The sequence below is a fragment of the Triplophysa rosa genome, linkage group LG8 (genome assembly GCF_024868665.1).
Source record: "Triplophysa rosa linkage group LG8, Trosa_1v2, whole genome shotgun sequence".
NCBI lineage: Eukaryota > Metazoa > Chordata > Actinopteri > Cypriniformes > Nemacheilidae > Triplophysa > Triplophysa rosa.
Genome location: NC_079897.1, coordinates 4153929 through 4178338, shown reverse-complemented (window position 1 = coordinate 4178338; position 24410 = coordinate 4153929). Strand labels below are relative to the sequence as shown.

The window sequence follows — 24410 nt, the reverse complement described above, 5'->3', positions numbered from 1 at the left end:
TATTTATAAATTATAACATATTGCAACAACATTATGCAGGTTTACATTTTTACAAAATTCAAACCCAGTTTATCACACATTTACATTTACGCATTTGGCAGACGCTTTTATCCAAAGCGACTTACATTGCATTATACTATACATTTGTTTCTAAGTATGTGCAGTCCTCTGGGATCGAACCCATGACCATGGTGTCGCTAACGCCATGCTCTTGCCACTGAGCTACAGGAAAGCTGTAGCACATGCTGACTACCTGGGTCAGCTGGATCGCATTACATACACTAGGAAGGCAACACCTAGTCCCCTGTGGTCCCAGGCCCCTCCATACAGTACAAGCTTAACACAAAGCGTTGCGCAAACCGATTTTGCAATCTAACGTGGTGTGTATTATATCAAACCTGTGATCACCAGACAAACCTCAGACATTTAAACAGGATCTGTGTCTTTTCTGTGCTTATGGAAGAGTAGGGGGCACCAAAAACTGGGCTGTAATGAATAGAAAAAGACATTTCAATAAAGCTGTTGATAAAATCAGTGATACATTTTTTTCCCACATGATTAGAGATTCCTGCAATGAGCACTACATGTAAGTCTGCCTTGTGCTACTGCTCACACTTCAAGAAAAACATTTTTACATCAGTATTTTTATTAAAAAATATCAGCCTATAAAACAAGATCAATTTACTTGAGCAGCAAAACGGCATAAGAGATTTGCCAGTAAATTGAGGAAAATTACACACTTTCTGCCTGTCTACATTTTTTGCCAACCCTTAAAAAATAAGTATACTTCAAGTTCATTATAGCTCAAGTATATTTTTAAATGTATTTTATGTATTAAGTATTCTAATACCATTACTAGTACATTTATAAGTGTACTATTTTCATAATACTTGGAACTGAATTGGCCCACTTTTTAGTTTATAAAAGTACACTTTGAAGTAATAAACTATAACTGGATAGGGATTATCTTAATCCAGGACTAGAATTGAGTTAGCCTATGATATTTAAATCGATTTGAAAAACATACTGGTGTGCATCTTGATACATAAAAATATATATATTTTAAGATATGTCAGTGTAAGTTGTTGTCGATCAAGACACCTCGAACAAGTTAATCTGGGACTAGGTTTAAACCCTGTCTGGGAAACTGGTGTTCTGTCGAATTGTCCTACCATGTCAGATTTTCCTACCGCAGCGCAAACATGTATTTAATCGAAACCACATCGACAAAATAAACAGGTAGGATGATTTTACAGTGCAAAATACCCTGTCAGATTGTCCTACCAGTTTAAAATAAACACATAGAATGAGTTTACAGTGAAAATTACCCTATCAAATTGTCCTACCAGTAATAAATAAATATGTAGAATGATTTAACAACGAAAATACCCTATCAGATTGTCGTAGCAGTATAAAATTAGCAGGTAGGATAGTTTTACAGCCCAAAAAAATGACATAATATTGATGTAGGATGAAATTTTAGGACACCGGCCCTTTAAGTTTTGAAGCGAATTTAACACCGTTTTGCACTTTAAGTATACTACTATGTTCCTATGTTCTATTTTTATACTTAAAAATACGCCTTTAACTGTACTTTAAGAATATTTTAAGTATATTTCGATTAAAAGATTGAGTACAAGTATACCAGGCCACATATATCTAGACCTTTCTGGCAGTATACTGTAAATCAACCACTTTAGTGTAATTTAAAGTATTGTTCTGGGAAGTAAAAAAATGGACTGAAAGCATGTGTTTGCATACTTAGTACAGTGTGTTTTTTGACCTTAGTCGAATGATCTAAAACAAGGTCAGGTACAATTTCTGTTTGACAGGAAATGAAAAGATACAGTACCAACCTGCATGGCTAAAGTCTTCAGCTCTCCGTGCAGCTCTTCAGCTTCATGTTTGTGACGCTTTCTTAAGATCTTGGCATGCAGATAGGCAGCACGCTTCTCTGCAACATCTGAGAAAAACTGCTCAGACAGCACAACTCTGAGCTGCGTGAGTTGCGACGACAGCAGGCTCAGAAGAACCAGTGATACCAGTATGACAGACAGTGGAACCAGAGATCTGTAGAGCCACAGTTCAGGTTCAGGCAAACACTTCTTCTCGAACAGAGACACCGTGTAGGAAAAGTTTTCCATTTTTGCACTTGTTTCAACTGGTAAACCTAAAAATAAAGTGGCCTCCTTACAACATAGAGAAAGAAAAAACGGTCAAAATTAAGACATTAAAATGAAAGTGACTGAAGCTGGATTCCACATAGCCTACCTGAAGTTTAATGCCCACAGGAACATGAAGTGGCTCCAGATCCCCAAGACGCTTACTTATAACCACAATAAGCCAGTAAATCATGCTGTCCAGACCGATAAACACCAGCCAGGCGAGACAGTGGGTGAATACGGGAATACTGAACTTAAGCATGGCTTTCCACCGCTGCGCTGTCAGACCAAGAGACGGCGTCATGACGTAACGTCTCGATTCGCTTTTGGTGAACGGCAGGACGCTAGGCTTTCCTTTCTCCCTTTGCTTTTCATCAAACCGAAGAAAATTTTTCGTGATGTATATGTTGTTGTACTTTTTGTCGACATGGAATCGCCTGAGGTACAGAGCGGTGAGAAGCATCAGAAGGAAAAGACCTAACGTCGGGCACACGATCTTTCCTGCGGAGGATATGACGTCGGTCAGCGCGAGTACGCTCCGTGTGGTCTCGTTTAGGGTTCGTTCAGCATCGGCCAGTTGATTTTTAAAGCTCTCTGAGTGAACTTTTGGCTTAAGTTTTAAGTCTACATAGTAGTCCGCTAGATCCAGATGTACAAAGTACTTTTTAAGTTGCTTTCCCACCCACTTCAGCATTTTGATGTAATTTCCGAGGGGCTCTGTGTCAATATCCAACAATTTTTCCTCCAAGTTGCAGAGCAGGCCTTTCGCTAGCAATCTCGTGTTGCGTAACGTGTTCTGGACGTTGAAGAAAATAACCAAGCTGGTTCCGAATGTCAAAAGAAGAGACCTCACTTGTTTCAAACCCATGGAGATCAAAAGCAGGGCTCCAAAACAGCGGGCTCTTTCTGAGAAATACATGGCTGGGGTTAAACTTACACAAAAGCCACAGCTAATGGAAAGTGAGACTTCAAGGAGACATTTGAAGGAATAGTGGAGGATGAGGAAGAGTAAACCGCTCAGAATGAGGCTGGCGGTGATGCAGGTTAAAGCCAGGAGAAGTTTTTCCTTCCAGCTCTTAGTGGTGCTGCTTGTGTAGAGGCCATACACACTTGACCAGATCTGGCGTAGACTCGATATCAACTGATATATTTTCGTTCGCATCTTCATCACTTTGTTTACCTGAAATAATATCACAACAAATGGACGTTTAAAATGGAAAATGATGAATGACTCTTAAAGCCATGGAAAAATCAAGAGACCGCTCCAAAATCATTTTCAGTTTTTCTGAATTTGTTGCTGTGTCAACCACCATAGGTCTTTAAAAGGGAGGGGTGGAGTGAGCCGTTGGTTGCAATTTGCAACCTCACCACTAGATTCCGCAAATTTCATACACTGGACATTTAAATATTCTGTTGGTTGTATTTTGTTTAAATGTTCTTGTAGCTGAAACAGGAAGTTGTTCTGGACCATCGTTGAACCAATGTTTTTTACATCATCTGAACAGGTCTATACTGTAGGTGGTTATCTATTTTTTCATTCCGCAAACTAGTGATAACATCTCTCCCAAATTCCAAATATATATTTTTTCATTTATTTGCACAAAATTGAAACAGGACAAACTGGTCAAAATCACAAAAAGATGTGTGCCCGGTTTCACAGACAAGACCTAAGACTAGTCCCAGTCTAAAATGAATGATTAAGATGTCTGAAATTAAAATAACTTGCCTTGAATAGAGTGCCGTTGTTTGTCTTAAGATGTGCACCCGTAATGCTTTTTATAAAAGCGACTCAATCCAATTTAACTAAGGCATAGTTTTGGCCTAAGATAAGCCTTCTCCGTGAAACCCGGCCGTAATGTTATAACTTTTCACATCTCGAATACTGCAATGAAACAAGTTTATATTCATTTTTAAACAACACAATATTTTTTACATGTATTTTTGGATTAGTTAAAAAGATTATGATGGAATAAGCCTGTTTTTCCATTTCATGTGTTTTTTCATTATCTCACACTGTAGACAATTTTTTGTAAAACAATTCTGTAAAAAAGGAAATTTTCTGTAAACTGAAATACAGAACAATACCGTAAAATATTTTTTTCAATATTAAATTATAGGATATAAGGATATATATGAAATAGTTTTCCCCGTTTTTCTTGTAAAATTATTGTCTTTTGCTGTAATTTAAGAGTTTTGATCGTAATTCAAAAATAAACTGTAAAAAAAATAAATATTGTTAAAAAAATTGTAATTGTTAATTAAAAATTGTAAAATTACAATTCCCCTGTTTTTCTTGTAAATTTGCGGTCTTTTTCAAAAATACATAAAAATCTGTAAGTTAAGGACAGAAATATTCTGTAAAATTACAGTTTTTTACAGTGCAGTCTTTCACATTGCTGTTGGGTGACTTTGCCATTCATGAGGTTTGTTTCTATTAAAATTCAACATATAATACATGCAAAAACAATGATTAAAAGCAACTGGAGGGGACTCCACAGCTGTATAATGTCTTGGTTATTATTCTGACACATTAGCCACTGTTAAAGCCACTGTCTGGATGTCATTACATAACAAAAAATGCATGCATTTATTTGTACATTTAAATAAACCATTACATTATTAACAGTAGACTGATCATATGCTCCTGTAGCTCAGTTAGTAGATAATTGTGTTAGTGCAAAGGTTGTGGGTTTAATTCCTAGGAAACACACGTGCATGTCTGTGCATAAATGTAAATGTAAAACAAAAGATTTGATCAACTACACATTTGGTTCCTTCGATAAAATACCTGACTTAATATAGCCAATGACTTTATCATTTACCCAGTTAGTTGAGTCATTACACAAAAGTAGTTTTGAAACTGAATCTTAATTGATTTACTTGCAGGTGTCAGACTGCTTTAATATTTTATCTATTGACATTCAGACATTAGTTATGTGTAACATTACTAACACTTGGGTTTCATTTCATAACTCTGAACCAAGCAGCAAAAAACGTAAATATCATATAGACAACAATTCTAATCATAACTGCATTTATAGAGTGATATTGTAAACACACCAAATGCAGGTGTTTGTCAAACTTACCTTGTGTTTGTCAGCTGTCCAAACGCGTTGTGCCTGTTTGACAGCATTCACAATAAGTGAAGCAAGAGGAAGTCGTTTTATTCCCCAGCGTCCCCACTTCCTATTTAAGGCATCATCACGGTGCTGATTCATAACCACCAACCAACACTGACCACTTAAAAAACACCTGATGATTAAAGCATGTCTTCAGTCTATTTTGATGATATCTCTGAAAGCGTTACGTTGAAGAAAACAGATGCTTTTTTTCAGAAAGTTTTTAAAACATGCATCTTTCATCATGTATGTTTTAGCACCGTCACTGCACGGCCTTTTACAGCATTTGCATCTGTTGTAACAGTGTGTTATGGCTAAATAACAGGATATTCAATCTGTTTGCATTGTTTGTAAACATTGTAAATAAAGACTGGTTCTTAACACTCACTTTCCAGTGTAATATCCATTTTTTATTTTTTAATTTGAAAAATAACTTACATAAATCTCTGTACTCAACCATACTTGACCAAGACATAGCCTTGGACAATTAACACATTGCACCAACAAAAAATAAAGAAATAATAATGAATCATAATAAAGAGAGAAGGCATTTGAAAGAGACACCATGAGACATTATCCCACTTCCAAAACATCTATCTAGACAAGTTTGTGTCCATAGGATTCCTATTACAATATGACATAACAGATGTTCACAGAAATCATATGTAGACAAAGTTTGTTACCGAAGAAAAATACATTTTGATAAATCACAAAAACGCAGAATTGTGTTATAATGTTTTTAATTGGAAGAGGTATAATGTCTCCGTGTATATTCCCATTCAGGCATTTTAACCGTGTCATACTTCCAAGATACAAGAAGCTCTGATTATTACTAAAAATAGAAAATAAAAAATAAATAGGTTTTGGCTCGTAAATAAACTAACAAAAATATATTAAATGACTTCTACTTTCTGGAAAAACAAAGAAATAAAAACAAAAGGTATATCGTGTGGCAATATCATCGTCCCAGTGTGCATTTCTCTTCAGACAGCATCATGCTTGGAAAACTGCACAGTACAATACTGCGAAAGTCCGTCGGCTGCAGTCACCTCCAGTGTAAAGATCTCGTGAAACATTGGGCTCTTTTGTCAGGAACACTGCAGCTTCCGTAAAGATATAAAAATCCCTGGTCACTTTTTCCTTGAAATTTTCAACAAAGTATGAGTTTACAAGGTGGAATGTTCGTTCGGAACTTTGCCCTTCCGGCCCTCATGAGACCGCTGTCTAACTTTCTCATAAACTGAATTCAGGGGTAAAAGGATCATCATCGACATGCACTGCACGAGAAACTGTTGTTTTTCTCCAAATATCGTCTTAATCGAAACATGCTGAGTTACTGTAAGATGTGCCCAAGCCATGTCGCCAAAACCCCTTTTCAACATGCTTGTTAAACGAATGAACTTCAAACAATATGCAGGCTGAAACCGTCCGAACATGAACAGCCCGGAACATGAAAAAAGATTGGGAACAATAGTGGGAGAAATCGGACAACGGAAGCAATAAGTACAGTATTTACCCTGGGACAAGGGAGAAGTAGAGAAACATGTACAATTTGCACATAATCTTTACCTTCATAAGGCTTACGCCTTTACACTACTAAATCATTTCATTTTTTAACATCTTTGTCACATGAACAGATTCTTCACTGTAAATAAAATGTTAAGCTCTTCATGTCTGTAAAATACAGCGAAGACCAATAAACGGTCTACAGGACGAATGTTTTTGAAATCACACTGTAGCATTCACTCCCCCATGAAAACCATGCACTAGTGAAAGTTATCTTTAAAAATAATAGAAATCGTTGAAAATGGCTGATCCGGTTCGTTTTTTCCTTTTCTCTTGTCGTCTTTTTTTGCAAGTAGCAGTCTCAAGAAAACATTTTGTATTTTCCATCGAATTTTTTTTCCAGTTCAGCTAAAGTCGTGTCCATGCAAAAAAAGTTTAGGTTTCATACAGTATCAAGAGAAGTAATTCATTTTGATCTTAAAAGTTCTTCATGATGATTCTAACGTACATTTCATCTCCGTATTGATCTAGCAGAATCCTATCTGGGGAGTGAGGCGAAATTATCAAAGCTCAATCCCATGTTATATTCTTGTGTACACTTCTGAGTCTGTTGGCATGGCTTGACCCAGTCTCTGGAAAGAAACACTGTTTGCCCATGTACGTACAAATTCATCAACATTAAAACAAACATGAATGAAATGGAAAACAAAAAGTCGAAGAGAACATTTCACCCCATTTCAAAAAGGGCTTCTGAAGAACCCGATAGGTTCTAAGTTAAGACCCATTTCTGATGGCTTCGAAAAGGTTCTAAAAGCAGGAACTGTGTTTTTCTTCAAGCTACTGAGCCCATTTCCGGCTTCGTTCACCTGTCTCACCCCTAGCCTAGTGGGTGCTCTTTTGCGCACAATGTGTGCGACTTTTTTTTGCGAGTAAAAACAGGACCGCTTTAATCACCCCTAAGAAACGAGCTCTGAACACACAACATCAAGCATGCAGTGTTACCGGGGAAACGGGACCTGTCGCAAATCTCAATCTCCGCTCGATGGCTGCTACAATAATGCTAAATTTAAGAAATCTGCTACGAGCGACCGAACGGGCCAGACCCGCTGTCGAGAGACGTCTGGGAAGCTCTTCTGGTCAACGGAGCCAAGGTTGGGTCGACCAGTGAAGAGGGAGGAAACAGCTTAAACCAGCCGATAACCAGGTTGGACAAGTCCAGATCATCTAAGAGAATCTGAGCAGCTCCCATGAAAGACTTGTGGTCCATACGGCCGTAGTCTCCCCACACAATGATCTACAATGGAAAAGAAAATACAATTTTCAATATCAAGTGACATTCAGGGGGATAAAATGATTATACTATTAGGATTTAATTTAATTCAAGTTTATTTATATAGCACTTTTAACAATGTTGCTTTGTTTTTACATGAAAAAGAAAACACAAAAGAGGAAGGTTAAGTGTAAAGAGTACAACGAGAACAAAAACAAAATGCAATGAAAAGCAATGTTAATGGAATTTGCAGAACCCTAAATTAATCTAATATCAGCAGCCTCCCGGTGAACAAGCCAACATGGCAACAGTGGCAAGGAACCAAAACTCCAATGATGAATAAATGGAGAAAAAAACATTGGGAGAAACTAATCTCAGCTGGGAGGGCCAATTCTCCTCTGACGCATTACAGCTGCAGTCAGTGACTTTGAGTAAAAGTTACAGAGTAAATGTTTACGATTAACTAGGAATAAATGAGTACATTTTGATTTAGACATTGGGAACATTAGTCAATTGCAAATGTTACAAAACAAACATTAAGTTACAAAAGAGAATTCCTCATGTAGACATATGCTGGGTTCACACCAAACGCAAACAATCGCGTTCCACGCTCTTTATAACTCGCGGGAAAAGTTCGTTATTTTCGCGTGACGCAAAATGACAAATATTTTCAACCTTCGCGGAAGACGACATTGACGCGAGTTCGCGTCTGTACGTCTTTGCATTGACTCTGTATGTAATTTACTCGCGCAAAACGCTTAATTCGCATTTAGTGTGAACCCAGTATTAGCAAAATTCTACTTGTAAAACCAATTAAAAACCAATAAAATTCTATCTGTGAAACCATCAAAATTCTACTTTCAAAACCATTAGTAATATAACAGTAAAACCATGACAATTCTTTTTGTAAAACCACTAGTATTATACCAGTAAAACTATCAAAACTTTCTGTAAAAACATCTGAATTACACCACTAAAACTATTAAGGGGCTGTTTACACGTCAACATTTTCAACTAAAACTTTTTAAACGCTTTGGCTGTTCGTTTACAAGACAAAACAGCATTTTGGGCAACTGAAACCGCAAACTTTTAAAAACGGGTTTAAAAGTGCAAATTTCCGAAAGTTATCCTTTCCATAAAAACTACGAAAATGTAAATCTGTGATAATGTGTGCGAGTATAACCAAAACAACAATGGCGACCTACAGGACTGTGTGTTTGTGCTAGAAGCAAATTTACTGCACTACTTGCTACATTACACGGATATGCGTATGTGTGCAGGCGCGCATTGTCTCTTAACAAAGCGGTGTCGCCAACTACTGGCCTGGCATGTATAATACAGCTTTTTCACTTATTTCCATTAATCCATGTAAACACAGATAGTTTGGACAATGTTGTTGTGTGTACGTGATACTTAAAAAAATCAATAAAAAAAACAAAAAAATCTAATTAAAAACTTTTTACTACATTGTTGTCATGTAAACTCTCACTCTAAAATTGTACCTGTACCATCAGAATTCTACCTTAAAACCATCACAAATATACCACTAAAACCATCTGGATGGTATCTGTAAAAGCATCAGAATTGTACCTGTACAACTTTCCCTCCTGGAGCCTCTTCGAATGACAGCTGCTGCTGGTAAAGTGGGTCCAGCGTTTTTCGTGCTACTTTTGTTTTCTTTTTGGCTATACAGGCGCCGTTCTCCAGTAGATACACTTTCACATAAGGGGCTGTAGAGTAAACAGATGACGTTTAAACACACGTCATGATTTATCAGCCGACTATCAGTATCACAAACAGTAACCACACTCACCTGGCAGTGATTTAGAACCTGGTTTTCCAACAAGGCCTCTGGCTCGGATAACCTCAACCTCTAGCGCTCCCTTCTTTTCCACCATCCCGATCTGAATGTCACCTATGGAGGATTTATAAGCACCAGATGTTACTAAAGGAATTCAGGTTAAGTGCGACCGGAGCCACAAGCCCTTGAGTCAAGTGTGTATACAGACGCAAATATGCGTCAGGGTTTAAGTTTTGTGCTTACCCATAGGGGGTGTGGCTAACGTCTGTCTTCCCACAAGCTGGGCGGGGCCAAGTCCATCCAGGAAATCACTGAACTGGCTGTCAGAGGAGAGTCTTACACCAGGGAAGATGAGACTGAGACAGGTTTGCACAGATTAATACGAGTAGTCTTTCGAATCATTTACTGATATATGAGAGTTCTGTTTGTGTGAGTTCAAATGTTTTGTTACTCACTTCCCCTCCGAGCTGTAGCTGTTCATGCTGCCATCGGTGGATTCACGGCTGGCCTGCCGGGTCATTCGGCTTCGCATCTCTACGGCCAGACCCGTCTCCGTGCTCCTTTGAATCGTACTGCGAAGCTTCTTTCCTCCTGCTTCTGCAGAGAAACAAAGAGAGAGTTGACTATAAAGGAGCTTGACCCTCGCATACCAGGACAAGAATTCAAAAATATCTTCATTTTTTCCCAGTTTCTCTCTCCAGCCGCTGTGATTTGATATGACGGCTTACGCAGGTGCAGTGAACCAAACAGTCAGAAACTTTGCAATATTTTCTCATTGTATTCTCAAATAGCTCTTCAATGTAAAGGGTTTTACTCTTTTAATGCAAAGAAGTCATTTGCAGGTTGACTGAATGGTTCCTAATGGCCGACTGAAGTGAGCGAGATCACTCATCTGTCTGAACAATGAAAGACAGAGATAGAAGCTGGATGGAAAGAGAGATACCGTTTTGGGGAACAATCATTTATTCTGCTCTTACCATTGGCATTGAAATTGCAAACATCACCTTTAATAACTATTTATGTTCAAATAAAATAAAGGAAATAAAGAGATGAGACGGCAAGAACTAAGAGAGAGAGAAAGAGCGAGAGAGACGTATTACATGAAGCAGACTTGCATTATAGCTTCCGAGGTAAAACCATCTCTCTTTCCATTTCCTTTTGAATTCAATGCCATCCGCCACTACTCCTGAGCCGTGGCTCAACACAAGAGAATGACGAACATGTCGGCGGATGTGATTGTTCCTGTCACATGACAGTGCGCAGGAGAGTTGTATATAATAACAGAGAGCTCGTAACAGGTTGTGGTGTAGTGACGTTCAGCTCAATTATTCGGAATGAGACAAACCTAGACGCAATGTCTGAAGAGCAGGATTACGGCAATTTGTCTCTTAATGAGCACCACATTATTTCTGATTCGGGCCTAAAACCTCATTTTTAAAGCTGTGTGAAGTGTCATTGGGAGAAAATGGGTTAGACCAGCTTCTATTGAAGGCCATTGTGTCAATCACCTGTAAGGAACACATCACGGTGGAACCTCACCCAAAAAGCAAAAGATTTGTGATTGAAGATCATGAAGATGATTTTCGGTGAATTTTCATTACGGTAACAAAAACAATGATATCGTCGCGGTCCTTCTAAAACCTAGTATGTCCAAATTCACTGTTTTTAGGAAATGGAAAAAACACGAGCACGTTTTAATGCCTTTTATGGGTTAGATATTTGCAAAACCCAGTGACAAACATAAGGGGTGACTAATAATAAAGATTTATGGCAAAAAACGAATATATGGAGATACAAGGTTTCAGAAGGACCGTTTTTCAATTTGTATGTATTATTTATATATGATTATGTATCTTTTTATATATTATGTATCTACATATTGCGGTAGTATTTGTCATGTAGCCCTTGATTTATGCTGATTATCATCTTCAAAACATCAATATATATCAATATTTTTGCAATACAGTATACTTATATGTAAGTACAGTTTTACAGTCATGAGAAAAACCTCTGAATAATATAAATCACAAAAATAAAACATCAAAGCATCCAGATGCAGAGAATTATGTCACAATCCATAAATGGATTCTCATAAAAACAGGCCTTATGCCAAATATATTTCTTTCATTTCCTTCATCAAATGAGTTTAAATATTAAATATTTTAAAAGATAACGGTTCTCTCTATTTTATGAAAACTATCACATCAAACTACCCAAACAAATTGTGTTCTCCACGATAGTACAAGTCATATGATATTTTCTGGGATGTTAATCTCAGGAGGCTGAAACAAGAGAGGGAGAAGGAAAAGTGTGCGAGCGAGAGAGAATACGCAGGAAATCAAGCATCTTCAAGGTCATAACACATGATACTGTTTGCACCCCAGCAAACCATTACAACACTGCACGACTAACACAAATGACTCGCTATAAAAAAACCATGCCACAGTTCCACTATATTATATATTCAACCAGAATCAAACATAAAAAAAAACACGCAGCATATCCTACATATAATGCCACATATACCCGTCACATTAAAAAACAAAACACGTGAGGTACGACATGTGAGAAGCGCGTCCGGACCTCCCGGAGGTAAACTGTCACTCTCATCATCTCTTTTCTCTTACCTCCTTCTTCCTCATCGAAGGAATTCATGCAGGGGAAGTACACAGCCAGCGCCTCGAACGAGGCCGACAGACTCATGCGGCTCTGGGAGCGCTGCATGCGCCCGCCGTTGCCGCCCGTGGTGGAGGCTGCATCGTGGCTCTGCCTGCCCATGTTAACCGCTGCTGGCTACACACGCTGAACCCAAAGGATGCTGAGACTGCAGAAGACGGGCTGAGCTCTCAGAACACAGCAAACTCTTAAACATCACTGATCTGGATGCGAGGTTTGGCTGCGGTCCGTTCTGCACGTCCGGGCGCAGAAGAGGGTCTGTGTTTGGGTTGATGGAACGCTCTGCGTCGACTTATCTCCCTGGTGTATGCAGCATTAGAGTGTATCCAGCGCTCAATGCGGTCAGGCTGTCTGCTCTTTTCAAGCTCTCTCTATTCCAATACACACACATGCAGGAGGGGGGAGAGAGGCGGAGTCAGGCTCTCTCTCGCATCCTCTCTCAGCCAATCAGAAGGCACGGTGTGGCTCAGTGCTTCAGATGCTCCTCGAAGCGCATGAGCTTTACCCAGAGATACTGAAAATGTGTGTGTGTATGAGGCCATTAGGAACTTCAGCATCTCTCGCCCTGACTGTCCACATGCCGGTCACCGACAGTTCACGTGTACACACACACACACACACAGAGCGCTAATTCCTTCTTTCTCCACGGCTCCTATAAAGACGTGATTTATTTCTCTGTGCTGACGTACATCTTTTATCTTGCACCTCCACGTCTCTTTTCACTACCTCCCAGAGTCAATGTTTACCGCAGAAGATGTTCTGCCTGAGAAACAACTGAATCACTGCTTTTAGAGAGAAAAAACATGACAAATATTTGCGTAGCGATAAACTGCAAATAGCAGCCACATCAAAACATTTTCAACGGCCGCTTCACACGTCAACACAAGTTGAAGGAGTTTAATATGTGCAACGGTAAGAGTGATGCTTGCCTTAGCAAACAGCATTAAATAAGATCGTGACAAAAAGAAGACACTATTTAAAAAATGGGTTTAAAATTTAACAGCAGGGCAGCCGAGGTAAAGTGAATAGCTGGGCTGCTGATGTGATCTTAAAGGAACAGTTCACCAAGAGTTATTGGCCACCATTGACTATCAGAAAAAATTTCTTTGTACTGTTGAACACAAAAGAATATAGTTTGAAGAATGTAGGAAAGCAAACAGTTCTGGGGGACTTTTGACTACCATTGTCATATTTCCTACTATGGTAGTCAATGGTGGCCAATAACTATTAGGTTGCAAGCATTCTTCCAAATATCTTTCTCTGTGTTCATCAGAACAAAGACATTTATACAGATTTGGAACAACTCGAGGGCGAGTAAATGATGACAGAATTTTCATTTTTTAGTGAACTGTTCCTTTAACATGGCCATCTCTGTAAGGGGCGATCCACCCAATGAACAGAACACAACACAACAGAATAGAAATAGAATTGTATGCCATTGATATGTCAGATTACATTCAATTAAACAATTCCCATTTATGTGTAAAATAACTTTTTTAATAATATTCATAATTAAAAATGTGCTGAAATTTTATGGCTCTTTTACATCAGATTGTTGCGAATTCTTCTGGCAGACATGAAAGAACATAACACAATGTACGGCTACTACTAAAGCTGCCAAAAGCGCTCTCTCACACTAATGTCTTGCCAAATATGAGTTGAGAATATGAAACCGAACAAGGGCAGAGGTGACGTCTCCACATTCCTCATTCTCATAACACAATACAGAGAGCTGCACCCGTTTAAACCGGCTGAGCAGACGACTGACGTCTGAATTCAAGTGTTATTGTAAAACCAAAAAGACCCCACAGTCTGAGTCTCTAAGAAGTTTCTAAACACCCGTGCATGCACAAAAGCTAGTTTTAGTACCATGTTTAACTGCTAGGAAAACACATGGAAAGGTTGGGTTAATGCACACGAGAGTTGACAGTGACAGAAAGATCTATTCCTAAAGAAAAGTGCACAGTAGTTACACAGAATGAAACAAATGATCATTTTACCTAAACGCATACCTATAAATAGTAAATTCAGAAAAAAACAAAAATCATTTTAAAATGGTCTCCCTATTTTTCCGTGGCTGTATATGAGAACTGAATTAAATCTAAAACTAACCTCTGAGCAATAATGTTTTCTCCTGTATTGGGAGATTTGGAAATTCTGTGAAAGTCCTCTATTTCATACAGTTCTGTTATTTCTGAGACTTTGCAGAACGATGACATTAAAGACTGTCAAATACTGTCTGCGGTCAATGATCTACAAGCCAACAGATAACAAATAACTGATGTAAATAACCGGGTCATAGTGATTCAGAAATGCAGGTGATGAGATATTGGCAATTCTGAACAGTTTGTACTGTATATAGGAATGTCTCGAGAGGACCTGAATGCAGTGTCATTAATCACACAATAAACAGCTTTCACGCAGCATACTGCAAATTTCCAGGAAGAATGAAATAAAAAGGGGGACTCTTTGTTTGCTGGGTTTACTGTAGGCCTATGATGTAATGCTAAAAGCAACAACCACTGCAGGACATCACAGCTGGACGACCAATTCGTACCAGGAAGCTGACAAGATCATTAAGAATGTTTAAAGAGGTTTAAAAACCGTTAGAACCATTATTATTTCCTAAAAATGAATTGTATCCATTGATAGCTCATTCATTCATGTTCATCTGTGTTGTCTCTTCATTGCTTTAGCGGCCCATTTGGTTAAACCAAAAGATATCAACACACTTATGGCCACAAAGAGTCGTCTTGGAATTATAAAGTATTATAATCTGACATAATGCCATACCTGACATTTTTGTCAAAATTTTGTTATTCACACATTCTTAATTTGATTTACTTTTTTTTTTCTTAGAAATTACAAAAACTTATTCTCATTAACTCGTTATCTCAAAACTGCTCAGAATGCATATTGAACCTTGTAAATCCAAGGCGGTGAATGGTTAAACGTGTCACCCTATTTAATAAGTCATTAAACAATAGAGAAATATCTGAGATGACTAAGATGAATTAATACCTCGCCATATCAAACAGCATTAGCATTGACAATGAGGTGTCCGTAGCCCAAATTTAACAGCAGTTTAACTACTGAACCGTAAAAAACCCCACATAAAATCACAGACGGAGACCACATGCCTGGAATATGATAACATCTCATATTATGGGAATTTAAAGAACGTCACGCGCGGAAACTACAGAAGAAGTAATGTCCTGGCAAACAGCTGTAAAATGAGTATGTGTGTGTGACTGATGATGTTTTGAGCGGCTCAGGCTGGTATAAGTGTGTGTGTGTGTGTGTGTGTGTGTGTGAGCAGTGTGTTTATGTTCTGCAACACCTGCCATAATCCCAGCCAGAACTGTACCCCGTCATCACACTTGACAAGATAAAGATCTCCATGAATCTCACAAAAGGAATGTCCTGCTTTGGAGGAAATATCAAGAACACATCGCTGGTGTCTATTCCAGCTAGAGATAACAACTGTGATAATTGTGACGTGATGTCCAGCTCATATTTCACTTTAAAATAAAGAAAATGTAATTATAATTTGTTGAAATTTGTTATTTTCTCCAAAGAAAACATAGTATTTTGAATAAATAGTATAGCTAGTAGTATAAATATTATACTGATAAAATATGAGTATATTTTCAGGTCTACAGAATATCAGTACATGCAGTTGCTGTAGGCTTTAGATTTTGATTTAAAATATGACCTGAGCATTTTGTAAGATTTCATAAGCTTCACCCTGAAACAACCTTCAAGTAACATAAAATAGATCTAACATCTCTCTCAGCTGTGAAGTGCAAAAATTCACACTTGTAATGTGTCTTTTAACATGTCCAGTCGAGAGACAGACGATACAGATGGAGGAACGACCACTTCCTCAACCAGCGTGTGGCGAGAATGTGAACAGATGGAGAGAGAGAGCGAGAGAGACCAGCACCGAATAAACCTTCTCTTAAACAAATCCTTTACCTACAGACACATCAAACCAAACAGATTCTGAATAAACACAACAACTATGAGTCTGAGATGTTTGTGATGTTGTTTCACTAAACCTTTGCGTTCGGCCTAACAAACTCCATAACATCTTTGTCCGGCACACTAATAGCTAAACCACTTCATTTTACATAAAAAACGGCACGCAAAATATTAATTTGGCATTATTTAACACCATTCAACTGTAAAAAAAATACCAGACCGCTAGAAAGCCTGATTCGATTGACCAATCAGAATCAAGTATTCCTGAGAGCCTTATAATAACAGTTATACAGTCGAACCCATCAGTCCATACATGGTTATGGTGACAACGGAGTAAAACAGTAGAGCTGAAGATAGTTCTGGTTTTTCCCCGCACCGCACAGTGTCTTCGTAACCCTGGTGTCAGATGAGGAACAAAATCACTGGACTATTTCTCACACGCTTGTTTTTAAAATAAGGAAGTTATTGTGGGTGAGAGCAGAATGCTCTTTATTGAATCCAACAAAAGAGAAATAATATGTAAAGAATAGCACTTGAGAGATGATGCAATACAACCACTGAATATAAACATAACATTAAAGAGGCAATTCGTAACTTTTGCCTCTTTATCGCCATCTCTGTTAGAAACATAAAATTGTGTTTTATCTACGCAGGATAATGTAAAATGACATTAAACTAGCAAATTGATTATATACCTTACATTTATAACCCACACAGCATTCTTTCATTTGATTTGGTTCATTGTCCTTTTATTGTCCTACTATTGTAGCGACCCAAATCAACATTCGCTCAATTTGCCTGGAAACTTTAGACTATCTTCACCTTTAAAAACTGACATCGTATCTTTGTAAATCTGCTTGATGAGCAGCGTGTTCACATCTGCTCACAGCCGAGCATCTCATCTGCATTTATTTATATACAGTATACTTATGTATTATGTATCTACTACCTAAATCTACTATCTAAATGATCAAGAAAGATTAAACTACCTTCAGAAATTGGTGTATTATCTTTAAAAAAATCTGATATAGATATATATCGTCGCTGTCGGGCGGAAACCTCCTATGTCCAAATTTGGTCAATTACATATTTTTTCACAAATCGATGCTATTGGTCAGTCCCCATGTGGGTCTGTTATTTTTACAAATTATTAACCAATCTAAAGTGTTGAAAATAGCTTGAGAGCAAATCTCTTAACTCCATTGGACACTTCAACTGTCTGAGAAGTCTCGTAACTCCACCTCTTCTTCACTCCGCCGGAGCTTCTCGGCATTACGTCTCCTGATTGAAAGTTTTTTAGACAATAACGAGTGAAAATAGTTAGGTTCGATACATATTAGTAGGTCTGTTTTGTTAAAAATCGATAGCTGTAATGCTTCGGTGCAGAAGGAAGTCCGTGAGCCACGAAGGTAAGTTTGCGAGCAGATTCGGCTAATTTCCGCCTGTTAGACAGCCTAGTCAGCTCATCGTTTTTTGTATTGCATCACTTATAGTTCTTAAAATCTTTAAAATAGAGTTTAGGAAGATGTATGTAACCACAGTCGTTAGCTTTGGTTAACTATTGAAGCCTTTTCTCTTGTCAAGAGGCTCAACGCGACCGCCGACTTTATTTGCGTGCAGATTAATTTCTGCCTATATTAGATAGCCTGTTTAACGTTTTATTTTGGTATTGCATCACTCATAGCTCTAACGTTTCAAATAGAGTTTAGGAAGATGTATGTAACCACAATCATTAGCTTTCATTAGCTTTTAAAGCCTCGTCTCTTGTCAAAAGGCTCAACGCGACCGCAGACTTTGATGAACACTGCTGGCAGCAGCGACGTCTGTGTCCGTACCATTCTTATCAATAACAGCGTAATCTCGTATCTCCCTGCTCCCAAGTTATAAACCTTGTATCTCCGATTAAACACGGTTTTGGGGAAATGTTGTGTTAATGTTGGTACACAGCAGTATATGATAGCAATATAACGTATAATACCAACTTTAACGATACACTGTTTAATAACTCAAAAAATATGCAGTTTTTTAACTTCCTGAAAAATAATGGTTTTAGAGATACGAGGATTCCGCCCGACAGCGACGATATACTATATATATAGTATACAGATATAGAGTTAGGTGGACCTGCTATTTCCTTAAATATATGTTATTGAGTCATGTACTTCTATGTCTACTTCGATCAAAAGACTATATCTCTCTCTTTGTATGACGAATCAATACAATTATACAATTTCCCCCTTTTTGAAAAGTCACTGTCAAATGAAAACATCAAGAAAAATGAAAAACAATATGCTGGTTATTTTTAAAGTTAAGAAGAAATTAGAAAATTGTTTATTTGGGCTCCACAGAAAAAAATAATATATGGGTTCTTTTAATACTAAAACGTATAAGTCCTAGAAACGTTCCTTCTTCAAACACTAAATTTAGGATATGGATGAAAACGGCTTGAATATAACTGAAATAGGATTGAAGCTGGTTTATCTCTCTACAGCAACACATACTCGCAAAGCCCCAGTGAGACCAATTACAGTACATCCTCACAGACCAAAATACGATGCTCAGATCAGGGCTCAGAATAAGATGAATGATCTCTTAATCTTCAGATATTTTTATTCATGTCAGGAATATAAGAATGCAGCCGAAGCTTTATTCCACCTTCTGCTACCCATTAATTTACAAAGTACCTACATAGGAGTGAGGGGGGATGTGGAACATCTGCATCTAGCACACATCTCCATGACTACAGAGAATGTGACATGCTCTGCTTTGTGTCAGGTAACAGGGTTTGTCACAGCAGAAGATATTCACATCCTACTCTACATACAGTACCTTACGTTTACAACTGGGCAATTCCAACATTATGGACGTGACATTTTGCGTTATGGACGTGACATAAAAATGCTCAGAGAATGAATTTGTTACAAATATATTGAACCATCCATTTATATTTTACTAAACCCTTGTTGATAGAGTCTAAACATCAAAAAATGTCAGTCTATGAACACATTTTCTATTTTAAAAAAGGGAAATAAACATGCGTTATGGATGTGACAAAAAAAGGACGCGTTTTTTGGGAGACGAAAAACTTTGTAGGATTTCTGTGAAATAAAATGCACAATCCTAAAGCAATAATACCCAATTAATGGAGAAGGGATGCCTCTTTATAGAACGTAAAATAGTTATTTTATTTTAATTTTCATGTGTCCATTTATGAGGAATATGTAGCGTTATGGATGTGACAATCCTGAAAATGGCACTTACCTGACTATGAAATATCATGCACCAAAAATAAAACAAATGCTTTACAAATTTGAAGAGAGATCTCACATGGGTATTTGAACCACCAAATGTTAAAATCTGAGCTGTTACCAAAGTAAACACCGTTGGTAAAAACTTAATTTTTTTCATGGTAAGGTTGACATTTTCACGGAATTGAAACTACAAATAATGTGGTCCATTAACTTGTAAGAGTCATCAAAGGTTTAACACAAATGTCAGTTTTTTTCACACTCAATCACACATTTTTTGTCATTCGCAATGCTTCATGGGGGTTGGCGTGAATCTTCTCTGATCTGATTGGTGACTGACTGATCTAGATCAGTTCTTCACCAGGATTTGTCAATTGCTATTTTGTTTTAATTTAGTTGAAGGCACACTTAAAAAAAAAACAATTTCTTAATACTCCAAAAAATAAAGGTGCTTCATAATGCCATAGAATAACCTTTTTTTAATCTAAATGGTTCCATAAAAAGACTTTATTCGGTTTCATAAAAGGTTCTTTGTGGTGAAAAAAGGTTCTTCAGATTATCAAAAGGTAAGAAAGAGATAGGTCTTTAAAGAACCTTTGACTGAAAGGTTCTTTGTGGAACCAAAAATGGTATAAGAGCGAAGGTCCTTATGGTTTTGGAATAAGGTAGATTATAGAAAGAAAGAAAGAAAGTTTAAAGAACCGTTTAAAGCAAGAGTGTAAATTATCTTGAGAAGCAAAAGAATGTATGGCTTCATTTCAAACAAATTTAACTTTGATTTGTGAAGTTTATGCTGAAACCAAGACAAAACATGTTTTTCAGTGGGCTAAGACAAATATATATATATTTTTTATTAGTTTATTTTTCTTATCCCATTGGCAAACAGCTTTTTTGTTTGTTTTAAAAGCAAGACATTAAATCTTGTAATAATTCGCTCCTTTAGAAAATAAATCTTGTTTTTTAGGATGCTTAAAAAATGGAGTTTACAACAATAGTTTACATAAAACAATAAATAAATAACATATTTAAAAGTAAGAAAAAGTGTTGAAATCCTTCAGGATGAGAAATCTGCAGATGGCTCACTTGTAATTCTGTCTGCACATTTAACTGATACAGAAGAAAGCATTTAAACAAAAGCAAAATGACACACCGCAACTTTCCATCAGTGGAGGTCAAAGGACACCTGCATCATACACTATATAAGCGGCCTGAGAGACAAATTGTAAAGGCGTGGCTGTTAGAATAAGTGCAGTATTTCTCCATCAAAGGATGAGCTGCACAGGGCATTCTGACAAACTCTGAATGCCAGGTCAGGTCTGAGAACGTTTGACTGTGTTAAGTAAAGAAAACCATCATCTGTGACCTTTTCTGGGGCCCGTTCCAAAAGTCACAGGCGATGTTCAAACTCCTCCGTCTGTGTGTATAAACTCACATCATTTATAACCTGTAAATATGTTTGAGACAATCTCAATTTAGCGTGCAAACAGGGCAACAACTCAAACTGTGTGTGCTAACTCCAAACATTTTGTTTACACCACCAAACTTCAACATCTAAGGTGTCTAGAGTGTCTGTTCCTAATCCGGTATAAACACTACTGCACGGTCAGTTCGACAGCGAGGAACTTAAACAAACAGGCCGCCAAAAGGATTCTTTAACATTCCAGTCCATGCCCTGCAACGCTGCATGACCCGTCTGCACAGAGCGGCGTCTACTCGCTCCATACTCCTGTTCTACATCAAAGTGATGTCTCTGGAAACAGACTAAGGCAGAGGAAAGGTTTATAACAGCACGTCAAAGCCGCTTTTTAAGTGTGCGTAATATTTTTCCTCACAAACCCATCTTAAAGAAACCGAACACAACATAAATCATTTGGAAAATAAGTGAGACACGGACAGGTTGTGCAGGAACTATATATAGAGGACCTAATGGAAAATGATCTATAAAAAGAGCAATAAAAAAGAGGAATAGTTTCTTATGGAGATATTTTTCTGAAACCATCACGCATTTTGACTGACAAATGAGAGAAGAGAATTGTGAAAAGGTGGCTCAAATAAATGCAAATAAAAAAAGGGATAGTTCACCCAAAACAAAATGTCTTTCATCATTTATTCATCATATTCATTTTTGGAGGATCTTTTGACCGAAATACAATATAATATTCATAACTATATCTTCAGAGGTGTATAAAGAACATTGTGTTTTTATTAACTTGAGCTATTTCTATCTACATACACCCAGAGGTGGACAGTAACGAAGTAAATTTACCTGAGTACTGTACTTAAGTACACTTTTTGAGTATCTGTACTTTACTTGAGTATTATTTTTTCTGAGTACTTGTACTTTTTGAGTATCTGTACTTTACTTGAGTATTATTTTTTCTGAGTACTTGTACTTTAACTTTACTACATTTGAAAGACAAATATCATACTTTTTACTCCACTACATTTATAAAAAGGTCCAAAAGTAGAAAGTGGTTTCTGTGCAGCGGGGTTTCCTGTGTGCACAATTTATCTGGCTTGCGATCTGCCAGGACCTTTTACTGTTGCCAAGTATTTCTGTTTTTCTAAGCTCGCGGTTTTCCGGCAAGCTATGAATGGCCATTTGGCAGATTTTTTTAACACAAATCTGGCAACTCTGGGATCTTCCCGCTAAACTAATGTAAACGTAGGCGCTGCTACACCATTGATAGCGCTCTAAAAAGGCAAATAGAACAATAAAAGAGGAAAAAGGCACATGTTAAAGTGTGGTGTAATCATCTGTGGGTTACGATCAGTCAAAGATCGTAGAAACCATTGTCATGAAAATGATCGGCATAACGGCTAAACGGTAAATAAGCATCACATACACCTTGAGCTACGCGTGCGTGTTAACTTCTGATCTGCTGCTGTATAATTTAAAGCGATTTGGAGAATGAATGATGTTTTTACTGAAGTTACTATAGCTGAAGTATTCCTGTTGAAATAAAAACAATAGAACCCTGCCCAAAATACAACATAAAATGTAATGGATTTAATGGTTACAATGGGAATTGTACTATGGATACTTGTTGTCTAGTTGTATGTGATGGATTCTATTGGTGGGATGGTATCCTATTGGAATAAAACCCAAAACACACTACAAAGAGGAATTTAATTAAAAAATCTCATTCTAATTCAAAAATTCATTGTTTTTTCAGCAGGGATGGTATTTGCAGTAAAACCACAGTATCCACAAATTTACCATTTTCTATATATAGGAAAATAATCTTTAGTAAAATCACAGCAACTAAAAATACCATAGTTTCATTATACTAGCTATAGTTTATGTTTGTAGTTAAATTATGGTAATACAAATGGTAATAAATCCAACAAACACATGGCTTCTACACTTTACTTTTTACAAGAACCTTTCTACTTACTGGTAAATTGCTGCTAAAACTGGTAAAGGGAATATACAAAATAAAAGAACACTGCTCATAAATACATATAGGCCTAGGGGGCTAATGAGGATAATTAGGCTAAATGATCATACAGGATTATATCTAAACTAAACATATATGTGCTAAACATATAAAGCTCACTGCAAAATTTGCCCCCATTGACTTTCCATAGTAAGAATAAAAACAACTATGCAAAGTCAATGGGGGCAAATTTTGAAGTGAACTAGTCCTTTAATACAACTGATACTGTGCGCTACTCAGTGTGTTCAGTAGGGTGCTTCAGAGGCATAAGGTATACGACAATATAACAATGCACAACTGACAAAGGAAATTTACTTTTAATACTTGAGTACTTTTAAAAGCACGTACTTCTGTACTTTTACTTAAGTAAGAATCTGTCTTTACAACTTTTACTTGTAGTGGAGTAATATTTGACCAGTAGTATCTGTACTTTCACTCAAGTAAGGAAGTTGTGTACTTCGTCCACCTCTGCATTCACCGCGGGTCCCCTTGCATGGAATTCACCATGTTGTTTCTACAGTAGCCCTAAACGGACAAACTGCTCTACAGAACGCGTTTCGTAAATATGTTATCTCCTTCGGCAAAGAAGCGAAAACATGACATCTTAGTTCTGTGTCAGCCGCCGTAGTGCTTCGAAAGAGAGGGGTGGAGTGAGCCGTTGGTTGCAATTCGTAACCTCACCACTAGATGCCGCTAATTTTCTTACACTGGACCTTTAAAATGTAGTGTTGTGACTTCAATTAAAACATAGTGGTGATATATATATAGCTTTTCTCTTTTGCAGTGTGCACTAGGTTTAACGGCTTTAACAGTGAAGAGCGCTGCCTCGTCTGCTTCTTTAGCAGCATCACACCTCTCTATTACAGGAGTCACAGGAGGTTACAGTAAACATACTGTATAATCTCTTCATAAGAGTCATGGAAGCTAAGAAGGCTCAAGGATTAAAGGCAAAGGGCACACGGATGAGATTACATTGATTATCCTGATGGGCAAACCAGCAGTATCAACTTTCCCATGATGCATTAGGAGCCAGTGGGATTTCTGTAAATATATTATATGCAATGCTGCAGAGAGAGAGAGAGAGAGAGAGAGAGAGAGAGAGAGAGAGAGAGAGAGAGAGAGAGAGAGAGAGAGAGAGAGAGAGAGGAGAGAGAGAGAGAGAGAGAGAGAGAGAGAGAGAGAGAGAGAGAGAGAGTTGATCTAC

The 24410-nt window shown here is 37.5% G+C and overlaps 2 protein-coding genes across 20 annotated transcripts in view; both read right to left on the bottom strand.

The window, feature by feature from the left end:
- Nucleotides 1–105: 105 nt before the first annotated feature.
- LOC130557795 (dendritic cell-specific transmembrane protein) lies at nucleotides 106–5285 on the bottom strand. Its single transcript, XM_057339857.1, has 4 exons — nucleotides 5249–5285; nucleotides 2272–3342; nucleotides 1857–2189; nucleotides 106–486 (listed from the first exon to the last, which is right to left on the bottom strand). The coding sequence occupies exons 2-4, from the start codon at nucleotides 3328–3330 to the stop codon at nucleotides 427–429; spliced, it is 1452 nt and encodes a 483-aa protein (XP_057195840.1). The 5' UTR covers nucleotides 3331–3342; nucleotides 5249–5285; the 3' UTR covers nucleotides 106–426.
- Nucleotides 5286–5669: 384 nt separating this feature from the next.
- Nucleotides 5670–24410, bottom strand: part of rims2a (regulating synaptic membrane exocytosis 2a) — a 169537-nt gene continuing 150796 nt past the window's right edge. For all 19 annotated transcript variants that reach the window (XM_057339824.1, XM_057339833.1, XM_057339835.1 and 16 more), the window contains 5 exons: nucleotides 10314–10455; nucleotides 10102–10214; nucleotides 9871–9972; nucleotides 9648–9787; nucleotides 5670–8081 (listed from right to left, as the gene is read on the bottom strand). In XM_057339824.1, the coding sequence (XP_057195807.1) occupies nucleotides 7866–8081; nucleotides 9648–9787; nucleotides 9871–9972; nucleotides 10102–10214; nucleotides 10314–10455 (713 nt within the window). In that variant the 3' untranslated portion in view covers nucleotides 5670–7865. The remainder of the gene's footprint in view (nucleotides 8082–9647; nucleotides 9788–9870; nucleotides 9973–10101; nucleotides 10215–10313; nucleotides 10456–24410) is intronic.

What these genes read in the sequence shown, in the direction of transcription:
- LOC130557795 (XM_057339857.1), bottom strand. Translation starts at nt 3,330, where the DNA reads ATGAAGATGCGAACGAAAATATATCAGTTGATATCGAGTCTACGCCAG. An exon ending in CTGTGGGCATTAAACTTCAG is followed by an intron (nt 2,190 to 2,271) that starts GTAGGCTATGTG and finishes CTATGTTGTAAG; the next exon opens with GAGGCCACTTTATTTTTAGG. An exon ending in TGAAGACTTTAGCCATGCAG is followed by an intron (nt 487 to 1,856) that starts GTTGGTACTGTA and finishes TATTCATTACAG; the next exon opens with CCCAGTTTTTGGTGCCCCCT.